A 19,378-nucleotide genomic window follows, 5' to 3' on the forward strand; every position below is an offset into this window, starting at 1 on the left:
TATCATTCCCAAGAGAAATGGAAATTGCAGCTAGAAATCCAGAAGTGGTCATGAATGAAATAGCAGAGTAAAATATGCTCAAACTTTTCCAGTCTCTCATATTTCTACAGGTACCACAATCAGCCAAAATACAGGTCAGTTCCTGGCAGGTGATGGGTTCTTACAGCACCAATAATACCTCTGGAACACTGGATTTGCTGTGAGAAGCTGTGCCAATCCTTTGAGCTGAGGAACATATGAATTTCTTTTGTTGCACCATGAGCTCACAGAAACTTCAATGCTACCAATCCTTTGTCTGTCTGTGTGCTGCCAGGGAGGCGCCACCTGATTTTCACACTATTCATGGATTTCAGAGAGAATGGGAGAGAACCAGCAACTCAGAACAGATCTAAGCTCCATCCATCAAAACACCACCAAAATCCAGTACTGAGAGTGCGAGGGAGCTGTTTGCATAATAACAGCTATAAACATGGATTTTTTTTTTTAAGAACTAAAAGTAAAATGTCCCTCTGTATCAAAAAAAGATTACTTAATTGAAACTCTTATTAACTGTGATACTTTAGTAGGTCCAAAATTATGTAGTTATGTAGTTTCTTTCATATTTAAATGCATGCTACTTATTTCTCACATTAATTTAAGTAATAGACTTAAAGATCAATTGGTCTACATTTGCTTTTAGTTTAAAAAAACTACCAATAAAATTAACTGGAACTATATATTATTGTTATTACTTTTAGACAAGAGCTGGCTAAAATTCTGGATTTAGAACTGCAGCTTTCAGTACAAGTTTAGCAGACCAGAAGTAAAATGCTACAGAAGTCTAGAATACAGGTTGGAACAACTGTCTTTATCACTGGAGGGCAGCATAAGTACCAATATAATCTAAAGTAGCAAAACCCCAGTATTTTCAGCTGTTACTTTATATGCCAGAACAGTAATTGCTGCTTGTAGTGGCCAGCTACAAACAAGAGATGCTGCAGCCAGCAGATCTGACCTGACTCTGAAAGACAGATTTGTTGTCATTAATTTTACTTTACTGTTGTAGTTTCCCAGACCAAACCCAGCTTGGTGGGGTAAGAAAAACTTACCATGACTAGAAAACCCCTGGCAGTGAAATTTGTTTTCAAAACTCATATTATTTTTTTTTTTCCCTCCCAAATTTCAATAATAAAATGTATTTACCAAAGCCTTCATCATATGATGGCTACTAACAAACTTGCATGCAGTCTCAACCTTTTGGGATCCCTCTCTCATAACCAGACATAGATTACCCTGTTGCTAGGAGCTCAGCAGATTTAGGGCCTTGCTGGTTAAAATGAGGCTCTAATAGTTTTATTTGCAACATGCACAGAAAACTTGATCAAAGTTTTCTATGTCCTTGGCAATGAATAGGAGAAATTTATGTCACAGTTCTAGGCTATCTTTTCTTATTCATAACAATTTAGGGAGTTTCTGAACTATTCCTTGGAATATAGTGAAAAACCCTTTTCATTCTCTAGGGTGCTTCTGTAACTTTGGGTCAAATCTGCTTCCTTCTTCATGAAAATGAGACTAGCACAGAATCAACACAAGCAGAAATATCAGGACCTGGCTCAGGCCAGGAGAAATAGAATTGTAGAATCATGGAATGGTTTGGGTGGGAGAGACCTCAAAAACAACCTAGTTCCACACTCCCTGTCATGGGCAGGGACACCTTTCACTAGACCAGGTTGCTTTAAGCCCCATCCAACCTGGCCTTGAACACTCCTGAGGCATCAGTGTCGCTCTGCTTCATTCACCTTGGCAGGTGTCAACACCTCCTCCCAAATGAAGCTTTGTTAGTAGCTGTGATATAATAGAGGAAAATTCTTTTTCCCCTTGAAATAAACCCATTAGAAGAAGAATAGAGATTTTCTTCTTTTTACCCACCTAGTTAAATGGAACAAAAATGGTTCAGTTTGGACAGGACAACTGGAAGACATCCAGTCCAACCTCCCTCAATCAGGGTCCCTTAGAGCGTATTACTCAGGACCATGTTCACATGACTTTGGAGTATCTCCAGAGAAGGAGATTCCAAAACCTCTGGTGGCAATCTGTTCCAGTGCTCAATCACCCTTACAGCTAATAAGTTCTTTCTCACATCCAGGTGAACATTGCTGTGTTGTGTTTTCTGCCCGTTTTCATTTGAAAGGAAACCAGACACATATTCTTAGTGCAGTATGTTCCCTCTAGACAGGGTGCCACAGACCAGGACTTCAGGATGCAGACAGAGACTTGAAGGCAAAGCCCAGATATTCCCATTTGCACTGGATGGAGGAATGTGAGTGAATGTGTGAATGATTTAATGTGTCCTTAGAAGCTCACAGTAAACTCCTGAGGGATGCTCATGCTGGTACCTGCACTATCAAGAGCAAGAGCAGAGGTAGCACAGAGGCAGGGGCAGATCTCTGAGCCATGGGACAGCCCTGGCTGCAACGTGGGCAGATCTCCTTGGTCTTCCCAGACACAGCCAAGAAATCCTGGGAAGAATTGCCCCATGCCTTTGCACTGGAGGGGCTTTAAACTCCAACTCTACCCGTGTGGGGAGCTGAGAAGCGCTGGGGTTGTGAGGAGGGGGGAGAAGGCTGAATGAGAAAGCAAGAGGAAGCTTGGTGAGAAAGGATCCACTGGCAGGAGTGTTTGGTGGAACTGGTTTATGTTCTGTGGAGACCAGCTCTGTCTGGGAAATTGAAACATTTGGTTGCATTTCACACAGCTTCAGGGCACCTGTAAATTGCCTATCTGCAGATAATCAGTGAGGGACCATATGCCAACTCAGGGCTGCCAATTCCCTGGCTCTGACCCACTCTTCCCAAGTCCTGAAATGCCCTGTACCTCTTATGAGGATGGAGGTGCCAGTTCCTGCTGCTGGCCAAAGTCTTAGCACCACATTTGCTCCTAAAAAACCCTGTTCATTTCCTCTAAATCTAAATGTAAGGCAACAGGCACTTGACAAAGCGCTACTGTAATATGGATTAATGCTGAATATCTTTCTATTTAAGAAAGGGGAAATTCTAACATTTATGAGTAACATATTTTATTGAATATCTCTGTCTTTAAAAGAGACAAGTATTTGGTATAGAATTTCAAGCTCAGTAAAAGTCTGCTATACAAATATGGTCATGGTTGAGTCTTGAAAAATGTTAACAGTTTTCAACAACAATGGAGCTTTATGAGGGAGGAAAATCAATATTGACTTATGCTGTTTATCCATGGCATAGTAAAGTTGCCTACACCTGAGAAATCCCAGTAATTAAACATCTAATCTAAATTCCTAAAAAAAAAAAAAAAGTTAAGCAAATTATGTGACTTAAAGGGAGGTAAAAAATCTGACCATTATGGGCTAAGAAAAAAACAAAAACAAACAAGCATTTGCATTAAAAGAAGGGGCAAATGGGAATAAATAATGAAAAAAAATGACCTGTATTTTCCTTACAGAAGCTGCTTAATTCAGCCCCTGTTTTAGTGACTCTTGGCTGCTCACAGCTGCCTTGTTTGTGCTGCTCCAGTCACTGAGCTGTCCTCATGCAGCCCTATTGTCCCACCAAACAAAAAGAACAGTCAAACTGGTTACTGCCCATCACCCCAAAGCTGCTTCTCAGCGTTTTCATTGCAGTTAAAATGAACAGAGAGGCCTCAGAGGCACAAGCCTGACCCTGTTTTATGCACATGCCCTCAAGTTTATGAACTGGTTATCCCAGACTATTCCCCAGCTCTGGCAGCTGCTGAAACTCATGCAAGGGCCCTCATCCTAAAGTATCCATCTGAGCTCAAAGAATTGCAGTGCATGTTTCTCTCCTTTGACTGTAGTCTGGGAGGGGACACCTCTAATGTCTGATTTTTGCACGTTCCTTTCCATCTGGTCACGTGCTTCCACAAAGTATTGTCTACAAGCATCCCAGGGGAAGAGTTACTTAATGTTTGTCATTAAATGCTTATGTTCTTAAATATAAGCTCTTAAATGCTTATTGATAAAGCCTGTGTATCTACTGAGTTTATGTTTTCAGGCAAAGTTTTTCAAAAAGCATTGCTCTTGGAAAAAACAGAGATTAGTTACACTGAACCTCTGTAAAGGCTTTGAGGAAATGTCTGACTAAATAAATTCTGCTTCCTTTTCAGATTAGAATATCAGTTTGTCCCAGTCCTCAGACTGGCAAAGACTTACTTGCATATCTTTATATGGATCCTGATGGCTCCACTGAAGCCAATGGGATTATTCACCATGTTTATGGCTTGGCATTTGTTTTTGCACAAGTGTGGACTTGATTTCTCTTCCCAGTGTATAGAAGTGTTTCTTACTAGATGCAGCCCCAGCACATGTGATTATCCACTTCTGTTCTATTTATATCACCATTCATATTTAATTTAATTCAAAAGCAACAGATGATGCCATGAACAATTTTACACTAGGCACAAAGCCTGCTTTTATTTATTAATTAATTTATTAATTTATTTATTTATTTGGATGGGGATATTATCTTTTTTATTGGCAAAGCTGTATTTATCTTCATTGAGCAATTCCTGTCTTATTCATAATAGAGGCATATCTGGCACTTCTCTAGTGTGCCACTTGAAAGAAATAATGAATTACATTAAATGAAAAGTCTAACTTTCTTTTAGAAATGAGCTTTAGCATCACAAGATACTGTATTCTCATTCTGAGTCAAATATCTTGCTATTTTTTTTTCCAGAAAAAGTGCTCAGCAAGGCTTTGTTCTTGCCTGAGTGTTTTATGACTGTAACAAATCACTAAAATGTCCCTGAGATGTCTTACATCAGGGAAATTGAAACCCTGGAAAATATATGTGCCTGGCACGGTTTTTCTACATATTGTGAAATTGCTACTATAATTGTAGAATTTAGTATGTTATGGGAAAAAAGGCCTTTTCTTTTAAGGCCTCTATTTCTGCAAAGTCCTTATTTAACTTGAAGCACAGAGCTAAGTGCATCCTTATTTAGCTCAGTATTTAAACACATGCTTAAATTTAAAGATGTCCCAGGCCATGTGACCTTAGAATTTGATTAAACTAAATCATTTACTTGAGTACTTTGCCAGATGAAGATGTTCAGATGTAAAATACCACTATGAACATAGGCTGCATTGCTGTCTAAAGTTATAACTTTGAGAATAAATCAAGCAATGTCAGGATTGCTCTGCAGCCCTGAAGGAAGATGTTGTGGTCTGTCAGTGTCCATACTATAAAACAGTCCTGTAGTCTAAAAATTGGGTGACTTAATTGTCTGGTGGGAATTGTGCCTGGGCCATGCCAGCACCCAGACTGTGCCAGGGGCTCCTGGGCAGAGAGCTGGTTTTCTGGAGCAAAGCTGTGCCAGGGACTTCTCTAGATATTTAATAGCTTTGAAGATTAAATTCCATTAAACTCCAATACCTGTGATTAAATTCCAATACCCGTGTCATTACAAAACCTGGAATCACCTGCTGTTAAGAAGATGCACCCTAAATTCTGTACTTTATCCTACCTAGGAGTTAGGACAGGCTCCATGGTGCTGTTCAGGAGCAGTGTGGCTCTCTGAGGTAGTGAGTAGAGAACAAATTCTCATTCAGGGCCTGATACTGTTCCTGTTGGAGCTTTCACAGCTGGATGAGCCCTCTCTGAAATTCTGACACAGGTACAAAAATAGCAAGGCTGACTCCTTGGCTGCTCTTTGCTTTTCCACCTCATGGTGAATTCAGAACTGAATTTTGCAGTGACCCCTTCTTTTTCTGTAGAGGCAAAATCACACATCCCACTAATCCTACATATTTAGTATTCGGGTCTACATGTTGGGATTGAGGGTTTATGCCTGGGGAGGTACCTACTAACCACTGCTGTCCAAATCCTGCAAAATCTCCCTTGACATGGAGCTGAAACCAATGGGATTTCCTCCAAGAGAATGTCTGCTTCTGGCAGACAGGATGTTTTTGTAGGTCAGGGATTATCTTCAGTGTGATAAGTGTGAAAAAGAGTTCAGTCCTTATTGATGAAAGAAAATAAGATCAGAGAAGTATCAAGGCAGAATTGCAAGATGTTGTGGACTCAGATTTCTTTATTCTTGGAGACTTTTGCTCTATTTGATTGACATATCTATTCAAATTCCCATGTGAAAAATGTCTATCCATGACTAAATCTCAAATATTTCATGTCCTGTTCTCAGACAGCTTATGGAAAGAGAAGTGATGCTTCTTGTCCTTTACAGAGGAACTCAGTGTAACATCCAGCGCTCAGATGGGAAACTGAGAAGCAGTCTCAGAGTAGAGGGCTGCCACACTGCCTTAGCCTGGGATATTTCCCTTCTGCAGCAAAAACTGGGCTTATCTCTTTGTTATTTTGCTATTTAAGCAGGGTAGACTGACGTGGTGGTATTGCCCACATGGTGAAGGAAATGATTATCAATCCCTGTAAGGAATTATATATATCTAATATACCCTGGGGTATCCAGCAGGCTGGTGCAGAGGGGTTGGAATTAAGCAGGATGCTGTTGAGGTACTAATCATTTTTCTGTAGTTCAGGCTGTTTCCACATTTCCACTACAATACATGTTTCCAGAGGTTTGTACAATTAAGCCTGGAAAATGTGCTCTGGACAGAAATTTGACAAAATTTTTTTCCAAGAAGGGGCAATAATTTCTTTTAGTGAGCATGAAGAAATATCCATTTATTTTTGTTGCTGAGATAGAGAAGCAGAGAAAAACTAGGCATTTATATGATAAAAGTGTGCTGAAAAATAAATGCCTAAAGTAAAGGAGTCAAAAGTAGAAGTTTATGAGATAAAAACCTCATAAAAATGGAAATTTAGGCTTAATTTTTTTCTGAGTTTTCTTACAGACACTTTTCTGTCTGAAGAAAGTATTTTGCTATTTGCGCTTTGTTATAAATTAGTTAGGTCTGTACCACAGGCTGCACTTTGAAGCACAGAAACATCTTCCATTTATTTCAACAAAGTTATACTCTCAGAATTTTCAAAAATAAATAGGAAAATTTTGAAGAGGTTGAGAGCACACAGAGAAGAATAAAGTACAAAATAAGTTGAGCTGCAAAAAGAAGATAGCCTCAGGGAGCAGGAAAAAGAAACTTTGTTTTAATGAGGAAGCAGGAAAAAAAATGAGAATAGTGTTGTGGACACACTAGTATGTCAGAGAGGAAACAAAGAGAGCTAGGAAAGATGAACTGCTTCACATTTACTTGTTTTCAGTAGGGTTTTGACTACCTGTGTGGGCAAGAAAGCCAGATCTTTGTGTTTGACCTGAACATCCAAAACCCACCTCAAACCTGTGGTTAATGATGTTTTGGGTGGCTATGGGTAGGATGAACATCCAGGTTTCACAGTGGACCTTTTGCTTTTAAACCATGAAGGAGGTAGAAAGAGATGGAGAAGTGGTTGAGGGAAAAAAAAAGAAAATATTGTATTTGGGAAATCTTCTAGGATTAAAAATAAAAGCTTCCAGAAAATTATTTTACCTGACTGCCATATCAGAAGAATTTACACCTTTCCAATGTTTGGCAGGTGAGGTGTTGTGTGGGGCTCTGTAGGGAGAAGTGGGAATCTCTCAAAGAACACCTCTAAAAAAAGTCCTTAAAAATCTTCTTAGTCAGAAGTGTATGAGCTTGTGCCAGCCTGTGAGCTGCTGTGGTCACAAATCCCAAGTTACTCCTGGGGAAATTATGAATTCCTGCACTCAGCATGGGGCTGGTACCAGGGATTTGTGGTGTTGCTGCTCATGAGAGGGCACAGAGAGAACAAGTGGGGGATGAAATACCTGTACCTGCATATTTCATCTCTCACCCATGCACAGCTCTGTCGGGTAAGAAATCTTCTCCCCAGATTTGTGAAAAGAAAGGTGGAATCCCTCCCTTGCTGTCCATGGAGAACAGGCCATGGAGAGGCCCATGCTGAGGAGGAACCACCTGTACTAACTTGGTGTGTGACATTGTTTATGCAAGACTACGGTGAAAAGAATCATTTTAGGTGATGGATGAGGTGCTTTCCATATCCAGTTTCCTTTCTTCTTCAAATGCCTTTTGCCTGTGTAAGAAGTTATGAAAGAAGAATCAAAGCTTTATCTGTCTATAATAATTTCCTTACACTCCAAACAATGTTTCATTTGGTTTCCACTTCACCTTACTTTTCTCAGATATCCTGAGCATCACTGTTTGTTCAAAGCCTTGTTGGAGGAGACGCTGCCTCTTTGCCAAGAATCCCTTTTCCCTAACACTGCAACACATCTATTGCTCGCTGACTGCCTAACTTTGCTTCCTTACAGTGTTTCCTAGGAGATCAAATGGGAGCTTGAAGTACTCAAAAACCTAGTGTTGCAATGAAAAATAACTTATTAAAGTTTATAATTACTGAAAAATTAATCAGAGACTTAGCATGGTACTTGCTTAAAGACAATAAGCCAAGCTCTTGTCATAGTGAAATATGGAATAACTACATTGAAATAAATCTTAATTATGCTAGAGTTACTACTCAGTGTGACTTAATTAAGAGTAGAGCAGTGAAAGCCTTTGGGGAAAAGAAGAACGCTGATTACACAACCACTTAACTGCATATTCTTCCTTCCCCCCTGGTTTTTTTCTTCCCATTGGAGAAAATTTCAGAACTAGAGTTGTTCAAGGAACTTGGATAGACATTAACACATGGCACAATATGTTCTAAATAGGAGTTGTTTGAAGTAAAAGATTGAGAATGATAACCCTGAAGATGATTTCTTTAACTTCTACACACAAAGTGCCATACATCCATATCTACCTTGACTTTAAAAAGTGCATTGCTTTTTTGGCAGTACATTTATGAAACATTTTGGGTTGGAAGGGACCTTGAAGACCATCCAGTTCCAGTCACCTGCAATGGGAAGCACACTTGGCAAGGGTCCAAACCCTGTCCAGCTTGGCCTGGGACACAACCAGGGATGGGGAAGATGTGGCAGATGATGCCACAGCTTCTCCGGGCAACATGTTCCAGGGCCTCCCTATCCTCAAAGTAATAAATTTCTTTCTGAAATCTAATTTAAACCTACATCAAGTGTTGGACTACAGAGGTGAAGACTTATAAAAGAAAAAAAAAACAAACAAACAGACAGAAGTTTAGATTAAGGTAAAAATAACCTGTTAAAAGAGCAAAGTGTAAGGAAAAGGACCTTCACTGCAGCCCCTGAGTGCTGCATGCAGCTATGGCTATAGAGTATAGACAGACATATTCAACAAGCATGCCAAAAATGTAAGAGGCCCATTTGTCATGGTATCACTTCTTACCAGATAGAAGACATGCAAAGTTAAATATATCATGGCAATAGATCTGTTGACTTCAACAGAATTATCTCAACAATGAATTCAAACCGATATACTTTGAGGGAATGAAACCAAACCAAGTAGGAGATGCACAAAGAGTTCTCAGAAGATTATCTAGACCACATATGAAATCAGACATTAAAGGGATATGCACACTATTACGGGGGATTTATGGTGACTGGGGAAAAAGGTGTGTAATGAAGATCCAGTATGCAGCATGTTATCAGAGTGTCAAATTGCTTGGCATGAGCCATGTGCTTTCTTCACAGGGGCTTATGCAGCTTCAGTTAAGCTGAAAAGGTGCTGTAGAAAAAGGTATAATGTACTGAAAAGAATAGAAAGAAAAATAAGCAAAAACATGTAGCAAGAATTAAAATAAATGGGCTATCCTTCCCAAAAAATTATTCCAATTTTCTTTGTTCCACAGAGACTGATGTACCTGCAGAAGTAAAGGCTGCACCAGTCTTTTTTGGTGGATGTGGAAATGGGTTGAAAAAAATAACAAAATTACATCCATGGAGTGATTTATTTTTTGCTTCACTCCTGCACTGACAGAGAAAAAACCTTCTAGTCCCAGTGTGTGATCTATATATTTGGTGTCATACAAGTGCTACTGCACATGCATGACACTGAGAGGAGTTAGTTTGACACTTCATTAAATTCTAGTTTATTTGTGTGAGCCCACCTTTAATATTGACGTCTTTTGATGTCTTGGCTTACTGCTCTCTGCTGTGGGAATTCCAGTTTTTTAAACAATTTGTTGTGCATAAAACTTCATAAGCAAAACATAAAATATGGGCTGAGTTATTCCTGGGGTTAATTAATTAACTTAAAATTGAAGCTTGGGAGGCATGTCTATAATCTTTTCTCTTTCTCTTGAAATTTCATCATTTTAGGTGGGGTTAATCTTCCCAAGCCTGGATGAGCTGATGGGTCTGTTTGGACTGATTGCTGAGGTTTCCTTGATCATCAATGGACAGGAGTCTGTGTTTTAAAAAATGTGATTCATTTACTCCCAATGTATAGCTGCAAAATGGATTAGAGGTGTCTGTCACTCTCTTATGGCCATAAAGGAAGTTCAGATATAACTATCTACATTGCTAATATATGAAGTTAGATGAGATGGATCCTGGAAAGTGCTATTTCCTTCAACACAATGCATGACAGACATCCCCACTGGGCAGTACAAGAGAAGAGCAGGAATTTCCCAGGTGACATGTCCAGAAGTGATAACCGAGGGTCACAGTGCTGCAACAATCCAGGTTTTGTGTGGGCAGTGGAGGAAATCTAAAAAGAGCCTTGGGAAGCATAACATTTACTATGGACTGTTCAAAATAGGATGGATATTGCACAATGTCATCGAGATGCAAATCAAGGTCAGTAAAAGCTTCCCAACTAGAGACACATCTGAGCCATAACCCAACATTAAAGCATCCCCTGCTTCTAAACCTTACTGAACTATTTAGATCTCTGTTCTGTGTCTGGCCCTTGAATATTTTGGGTCAAACCAGTAACCTTGATCTAGCTACCCCTGAAGTTTAAATCTAGATTCAAATTTTGGAAGTTTTTCCTGTCTAGAAAGTTTATCTTTCTCTAAGACATGTTGCACTCAAAAGTTTCCTCGAACAATCAAGAGTTTTGACCACTCCTAAAACACAGAGGTCATTTTTGGCAAACGACAATGGCAAAGTACAGAAAATATAAAGAGGTGAAATTGCATTCCTTGGAAACAGAAGCAGCTCATGAATATTAGAACTAGCATTCAAATGGCTTTTTTTTTTGTACTGCAGGTGATTTTTTTCTGTCTCTCCCTAAACATGAAACAGTAGGAAGAGGTGACGTATGTCACATAGCAAAGAATTAACATTTTGCAGAGAGCTTTTAGTAGAACATATGTACACACCCTTGTCAGCAAACTCTGCAGGTCTGAGACTGAGTTACCAGCCACAAATAGACATGTATACACATTTTGGAAGGCAAACAGCTTCCAGATTATTTTTTAAAGGTACCCACAAGTAATACAAAGTAGACACAGACACTTCATATAGTGATATCTTTACATAGTGTCCTCATGGATACTATAGGTTCAGGAAGACATTGCTCATGGAGGTGATGCTATACCATATTCCAGAAAGTAGAAAGCAAGCCCTTTTAAAATACTAAAAGGAGAGATTGACATGGCAAGCTCCAGTGAAGAACTGGGCTGAGAGCAAACTGAAATGGCTAGATCTATTTTCATCCCTTCCCTTGGGCTACTAAGCTGAATAGTTTACAAAGCAGAGAAAGTCATTCATAGTCCTTTACAGTACAATTTCTGGAGCCACATAGTAACTGAGGATTTACTGCACTCTCCTGTGAAGTTTCAACTGCCATAACAAAGCTTTATATTGCAGATGATCAACACGCAAACACTTAGGAATAATAATAACAGTAAAAGAGACATTTCACCCTCCCCTCCCCTTCCCACAGGGGACCAATCCATCTTCTTACAGCTTGGGGTTGATTCAGCCCCATGCAAACCTTTACAAGGTGTTGTTTTTTTTTAGTGTGTGGCAAATTTTTTGAATAATGTTTTGCTTAAAGAAGGGGAAAATCCCACTTCCTGCAGCATATTGCAGGGACCAGCAAACATATCCCTTGGTCCCTTGGACCAAATACATAATGATAATACTGTGCAGGTGCTCCAGAGCTGACTCAGCTGCTACACGGTCACATTGTGCCTGTGAAATGCAATCCATCATTACGTGTAAAGCGCCTGCTTGATTAATATTCAGTATTTAATGTCAACACCGATAAATTAGGATTCAGAAGTGTTACACTGCAGGAACTGCAAACAGTGCTGCAGTGACGATGGCCTCAGTTAGTTTTGTGAGATCTGTTAATTCAAGGGGAAATTCATAATTTATAAATTCCAAAATATGTGTATAATATTAACGACCAACTGTGACCTCCTGGGAAAACGGTGATACGTCACATTTAAAGGAACTAAGTGCTAGATTTTCAAATGGCTGTTATTATTTCTTCTCCTGTATAAATTTCTCCTCCTCTATCCCTTTGCCATCCATATTTGCAATAATGCTCTAATTGTGGTGTTACAGATATACAAGGTATTCTGGATTTGGGAAGTACTTTGGCTTAGATAGTTTTAAACATTTACTTCCCAAGTGCATAGGTTTCATCTTATCTAACTTGCTCAAGAAAATAAAAAATTACCATGGCATTTTCAATCTCTCTTGGTCTTGTAATCTTTTCTCATTTGAAATATTGTTTAGTTCTCTTCCATGGACAATTTTTCAAACAAATCTGCCTTTTCCCCTAGTGTTTACTTAATGGTAACTCTTCTTTTCACCCTAGCTTTAGCCTTACATATGACATATTAAGCAATTCCCATTAGAGCTGCAGTTTGAGGCTCAGGAACACTTTTAATGGCCAACAGACTCTTCCCTAGTGAAGAATGAGGATTCAAAGGAAACATTTGAGATTATTTCACTTTCATTATTTTTGTTAAAAAAAAGTTTGCACCTTGAGGTGTCATGAATACCCCTTCTTGATCTTCCTTTGCCTTGTCAGACTTGGCCAGCACAAGCAGCTGAGATCTTTGCTCTATTTTCCCTGCATCTCTGTGCAACGCTTTTTTAAAAAGAGAATATACTATTATATTTTTCTAAGCCTTTCAGACTGCTGTAACATGATCAGGATTCTCCTGAATCTCTATGCATTCGATCTCTTCTCGTTCCTTCCTTTTGGCCCGTTTCTTTTTCTTGTGGTGCTTTTTGGAAGGTGGAAAAAAGGTTAGAAAGACGGGCAAAATAACAAAACAGTGCAGAAGTGTGCAACTGCCGGCAAGCAGCAAGCATTTGAACAGTGTGAAGGTCAAATTTGAAGGCACAAAGAGAAGGGGGACCAACCCGATAAGAAAGGAGGAAACGTTCTGCAAAATGGCTGTCCCATGCTCTTGGAGGGAGTTCTTTATACACTGAGTTCGGGTGTGCTCAGTAGCTAATACAAATGTATAAAGCAGGGGTGCACAGTGATCTATGGCAAAATTCAAAGTGTAGATAAGGCACAGTATAGAAATGCAATCCATGTCTACATTCCATAAGGTCATCAGGCCAAGGACACCCAGCTCTATTGAGGTGACACTGAGAATTAACCAGAAATTTCCCAGAGGATGGATAACCAGGAAAAAAGTCAGTATTAACACCAGCAGGATGCCAAAACCAGAAATCAGGACAGGCATAGTTACTGACAAACCATAGTGGTCCATGAAAACAAAAGTAGGGTTGAACACAATGAACTTGATGCTCTGTATAAGAGAAAGTGGCCTCAGCTTCTCCAGCAATTCCACCGCTTCCCTCTGTGTGTTTTCACTAGTCCTGGCCACAAGGTACAAACGAGAAGCAATTATGTTGTTCTCATCTCCAGCTTTGGAGAAAATGATGTCATTTTTGAAGTGCTGGAATTCTGGCTTTTTTAAAAAGGAGCTCTGGAGGATGCTGATAAAGTCACTTTTGTTGGTTGCACTGATGTTACCCACTCGAAGGTATTGGTAGTACTGTTCAATCCAGGACACGGTGTTGAACCCCTGGCTGAGTGTTTTTAGGTCTTCTTGCACAGTACCATTCCAGTACTCCAGAGGCTCATAGATGTAGAAGCCTATCACTGGGCTGTAATTGCTGAAGTACTTTTGCTGTATGAGGGCATAGGAGACGCTTGGGGACTCACTGGCAAGGAGGTTGATGATGTTGGCTCCGTCATTAATCTGTAAGCACCCCATAAAGGAGAAAGAGGCATAGATGAGATACAGTATCACCACAAATGGCTTGACGTAGATGTTGGTAATCCACTCGTTGTAGTGCTCTCGGAGGAAATGCTGGATAAAGTGGTGCTGGTACGGGTTGGTCTCGTGGTGAGAAGTGTGCTGATGGCCATCGTTCATCATGGTCTGGAACCACACAGGTTTCCGGTCCAGGTATTCCGCTGAGGGGATTTTACAGCAGAAGATGCTGTGGTACCGGTTCTGCTCCAGCTGGCCAGCAAAGACCAGGCAGGAGCCAAAGAAAGAGAAGATGTAGAAGTAGTTCAACAGGATGGAGACACACATGTTCTGGCAGAAGACTTTTACAGCTTCGATGTTGGTGAAAGGGCTTGCCCCCATGCCGAAGGCTATGAAATACAAGGAACTTGTCATCGTGTAGGAGACCATGACATCTGAGTAGGCATCTGCTACTCGGTCCTTGAATGGCAGATTCTCTCTGGTCCGACGCCATCCTGAAAGAAGTTCAAACACTCCTTTGGTTCCATGACCTGAAATGAGAAAACAAAGTTTATATGTGTGCATATACATAGGGGGTTCCATCATCCCCCAGGTGTTTCATTCTCCAGAAGTAAAAAAAAAAATTGTCAGCTAAATTTTGGTATGTTTTTGTCACCAGATAAACAAATGGACAAATCTAAAATGTTTCCCTAAAGCTAAATACCAGATTCACCTGCAGGTGTTTAAGTTAATAGGCCTGATATTCTAAGACTCTCCATGCTCAGAAGAAAAATGAAGGCACAAATTGATATTAATTAACATTGAATTAGTTCCCAAATGGACTGCAAATACACATGAAAAAAATACACATGAAATTTGGTTCAAACCTGGGGTTCATTTTAGAAATTCCTTGTGACATTCTACTAATCTTTCAAGATTTAAGGGATTCAACTTGAAACACTTAAAAATACAAGAAACAACTTTTCTTCCAAAGAGTATATATTAAAGGGATAGTTTGAGAAATGAGTAGATGTGACCACCTGGGTTCTTCACATAGGATAAAGGGAAAATAACCAGAGTAATTTGTATCATGATTCCCTGAGTTCACTCCTACTGAGTGAGCTAGGAACTTCTCAATGATAGCACACAAGTTTGCACACTATGAAAATTGACATGTTGGTGGAAGTGATGGAGAGTAGAATACTGGCTAAGTCATTGGTCCACATTAATTGTCTAGAAAATGCATTGGTTTATTTTCTATGATTATATCTGTGTCTCTTTCTCTCTTTGCTATCCAGAGATCTTCCTGGTGGGAGATTCCATTAGCTCATGTGGGAGGACATTCAGAAAAGTCAGATGTGGTCAGTGTTCCACAACAGGTTCTGACTTTGTATTCCATTCCTAAGTGTTTTAGGAGTGTGATTTTTAAATAAACTAAAATTTAATACAGACTTTCATTTTAATTGTCACAGTCACACTCTAGGAAGTCTTCAGCTATTAAATGTTGTGACAGTATGGTAAAGTTGAATCTGATCTTAATGGAAGACAAATAATAAATAACAAATGAAAGTTATGTATCATGTATATGTATTCATATAATGTGCATTTTGAAAAGAATATGCACATGCACATTCTTATTTATTTTACCATTAGAGAATTTCAACTTCAGAAAAAAAAAAAAGAGCTAACATTTAAGAAAACCATCCTAAATGGTTTGGCTTTCAAATAATAATTAAAACAACTAAAACCACAAATTTGGATTTGGATTAGAAACTGTTAAGTTCTCTGCACTTTGGATCTAACCCTGAGAAAATTATGGCCAATGTAAGGAGGCACACTATTGAGCAAAAAAAGGAGTAGATTGCAAATGTTTCTGCCTCTGTCTGTGGGCCTTCACTCTCTGTAGGAGAATTGCATGAACCAAAGCAGGGACAAAGCAAATTTTCTCAGGTCAAACCCAGAAATATAACAACAGGAGATTTGCAAGTAATCAAGTGCGTGCAACGAAAGGTCTGTTGAGTTTGTCTTTAGATTTAAATTGTTTGGATTCATACAGCTGCTTCTGTTGCCCAAAGCAGACTCCTGACAATGGTCCTGGACAGGGAAAATTGCAGTATAAACTGTCAAGTTCTGTGAATGTTACCTGCTCTACTGCAGATCAGTGTCCCCAGTGAAAGATAAACATTCAGGAGTACAGAAGGCTTGCAGTTAGCAAAAAAGCCTGTGTGGAAATGCTGCTCTCCTGTGAACCAGCATCTCAGTTCAGGAGGGACCTTGAATTCCCTGGTAAGTTTAGGGTGAGTTGTCCAAATTCTCATGGCACAGCTGTCTTGCACATTGTTGTTTTTGGGCCATCAAGCAGAAAGAATTGTCTCCTTCAGCTGAGTAAATCTGCAGAATCAAGTGACTTGAATGGAATTTTTATAAGTTTATAGCAAGCTTTTAAGTCTCCTGCAGGGTGTGGACCAGGTTGGTCACCACCTCATGGGCCCATGTCCTGGCATGGCTTAATCTAAAGGTACAGAAATCACAGACCCATTTAGGTCTGATGTGACCATTAAGATCATTGAGTCCCACCATTTACCCAGCACCCAGCCACCAAACCATGTCCCTCAGTGCCACACCTCCACATCTTTTAAATGCCTTCAAGGGATGGTGATTCCATCACTTCCCTGGGCAGCCTGTTCCAATGATTGACAACTCTGCCTGTGAAGAAAATTTTCCTAATATCCAATCTAAACCTCCCCTGGAGCAACTCAAGGCCATTTCCTCTGGTCCTATTGCTTGTTACCTGAGAGAAGAAACCAATCCCCACCTGGCTGCACTGTCCTTCCAAGGAGTTGCAGAGAGCAAGAAGGTGCTTCCTGAGCCTTCAGGCTGAGCTTCCGTCCAGCTCCCTCAGCTTCTCCTCATCAGATCTGTGCTCCTGACCCTTCCCCAGCTCCACTGCCTTTCTCTGGACACGCTCCTGCACTGCAATGGGTGATTCTCTCCTCTTACCAAAATCTCACTTATCTGCCCTCCTGTGATTTTATGTTCACGGTTGTACCTTTGCCATGTTTCTATTTTTATTATTTTATAAGTATTAATGTATCACATTCTTGGTGATGAGTACCTGGGTGCATCCAACCTTGGGGTAGCTGCACAATAATTAGTAGAGAGGGGCTTTATTGTCAGACATATGTGTGAAGAGCTACATGACAGAATGCACTAATGTGTGTGCCCAAACTTGTGATAATGTTCAAAATTAAAATACTTTAATTAAACTCAAAGGTTTTTTTTGCAAATAAAACAAATACTATCTAAGGAAAAGATTGAAATTTGTAGCTTCTTTGAGAATCACACTTGGCACTGATTTTCTTATGATTGTTATTATACAAAAGTAAAATTTCCATTTATTCTCCTTTCACAAGTAACTTCAGTTCTATCACACAAACACAAGTACTGGGGAATACAGAGCAGTAATTCCCTTGTTTACACAAGAGCAAATCTTTGCCTGACTGGTTTTCCCATGTCATTACACCGATACCAAGTTTTCCTGTCAGCCTCTGTTGCTCTCCCCAGATAAGCAGGTCTATTCCCTTCTCCCAACAAGGATACAAATCCATTTTTCCTGAACATATTCTGACAGTTCTCAAGATTCAGACAACATAGTCAGTCTATAAAATTCTGTTCCTTCAGCTCCATTGCCAGTGCCACAACAGCATTGACAGTGGAGTTAAGTTCACTGAGCAGATCCAGAAAGGTTCAGGGGGTCTTTGGCTCTGGGTCAAAACTGCCAAGTTTCTCTGGTACTAACATGACATGAATGAAGTACAGCAATTTTTATTTGCTGGAAAGGAAATGGCCTATGACTTCTTTAAAGGAAAGGAGACAAGAAATTTTTATTTCATTATTTGTGAGGGAAGGAGAGCAGGTAAGGTAGGCTGCAGTGAAGACAGAAATAAATAATACATTTTCGGCCTCAAATTTAAAAAAAAATAATTATGAGCAGATAGTTAAAATAAATTGGAAGAGGATAGGGGATAGAAAAAAAAAAAGTGAAATGAGAGATTAAAGACCACTTGATTGAGGTAAATTCAATCAACCTGGAGAAATTTATCAATTAAAAGTTAAGCCAAAGCAATCTCTGAACAATTAGAGATTATCTCAGGGGATAAATGTAGGTGGCATGGTCCAAGAAGAATGGAAAGAAGCAGCAAAATGTCTATCTTCAAAAAAGAGGACTGGAACACTGTTTTGGAATGGGGCGTGATTTCTTTTATTGAATTATAGATAGTTTTGGTTTGGAAGGGATCTTTAAAATCACCTAGTTCCAGATCTCTGCTGTGGATGACACTTAAAAATAAAATGGTAAAAATAGGCTGGATTTCCTGGAGAATAAAACCAGCAAACAATAACCTGTTATTAATACATGAAAATCAGAGAGAAACTGAGAGTTTTATTTTCTTCCCCTCACAGACTGGAACGCCAGTAAGGGCTCAACACATTCAACATAAAAAAGGTATAATTAGGAAACAATCAAGTTTTTCTCATTTCTGCTTGAAGGAGAAGTCATCATTGGTTTCATTTGGAAAAATATCCCCCAAAAACCATTAAATTAGATATCAGAAAAATATAACTCTTTCTTCCTTTAAGCTTCATTAAACTCTGGAACACACAATCTAAGGAGGTGATAAAGTCTTCTTCACTGCAAGTCTAAAGGTTACATTAATAAATGTTAATGTAGGTGTTGGGTGCATCCTGTCAGTGTTGGGAGGCAGATTCTGTTCACATTCCTGAGGTCTCTTATTTTGCTACCATCAGACCTAACTCTGCCTTAGGATGATTAGGATTTTTTAAGTGTGAGAAAAAAATCTGTCTGAAGCCTTCAGTGTTTTCTTAACCAAAGCATGCCCATTCAGCATTCAGCTGTTCTGCCACAATCAGTCATCTTCTTTAGATAGGAGTTTGATCTGCATTTATCCTCATAAAAGCCACTGATGCCCAGCCTGAGCCATGAGGCTCTGCTGGAAGGAGAGCTGCTGGCTGCTGCCAGCTTCTCTAAACTTTCTAGGAAGGAAGATTGGGATGACTCTGCACTTTTTTTTTGCATCAAGACATAAAGAATATTTGCTGCAAGAGGTGACAGCAGTCAATGTGGTGATAACCTTGGTGTCTACATTATATTTCAAACAAACATAAAAGTCTTAGAAGTGCCATAACACAGATTACTCAGCATTTCTGCACTTGGAGAATACTTAGAGAAATCCAAGTATTGTACTCAGTTTTTATTAACAGCCACAAATGTAACTTTTAAGGTTACAAATTAAAGG

The 19,378-nt window shown here is 39.5% G+C and overlaps 1 protein-coding gene across 2 annotated transcripts in view; it reads right to left on the minus strand.

Annotated features, from left to right (window-relative positions):
- Positions 1–11,350: 11,350 nt before the first annotated feature.
- The window catches only part of PTCHD4 (patched domain containing 4), an 80,690-nt gene continuing 72,662 nt past the window's right edge, over positions 11,351–19,378 (minus strand). For both annotated transcript variants that reach the window (XM_023924300.2, XM_023924301.2), the window contains exon 3: positions 11,351–14,614. In XM_023924300.2, the coding sequence (XP_023780068.2) occupies positions 12,981–14,614 (1,634 nt within the window). In that variant the 3' untranslated portion in view covers positions 11,351–12,980. The remainder of the gene's footprint in view (positions 14,615–19,378) is intronic.

The sequence above is a fragment of the Cyanistes caeruleus genome, chromosome 2 (genome assembly GCF_971803275.1).
Source record: "Cyanistes caeruleus chromosome 2, bCyaCae1.hap1.1, whole genome shotgun sequence".
Classification (NCBI taxonomy): domain Eukaryota; kingdom Metazoa; phylum Chordata; class Aves; order Passeriformes; family Paridae; genus Cyanistes; species Cyanistes caeruleus.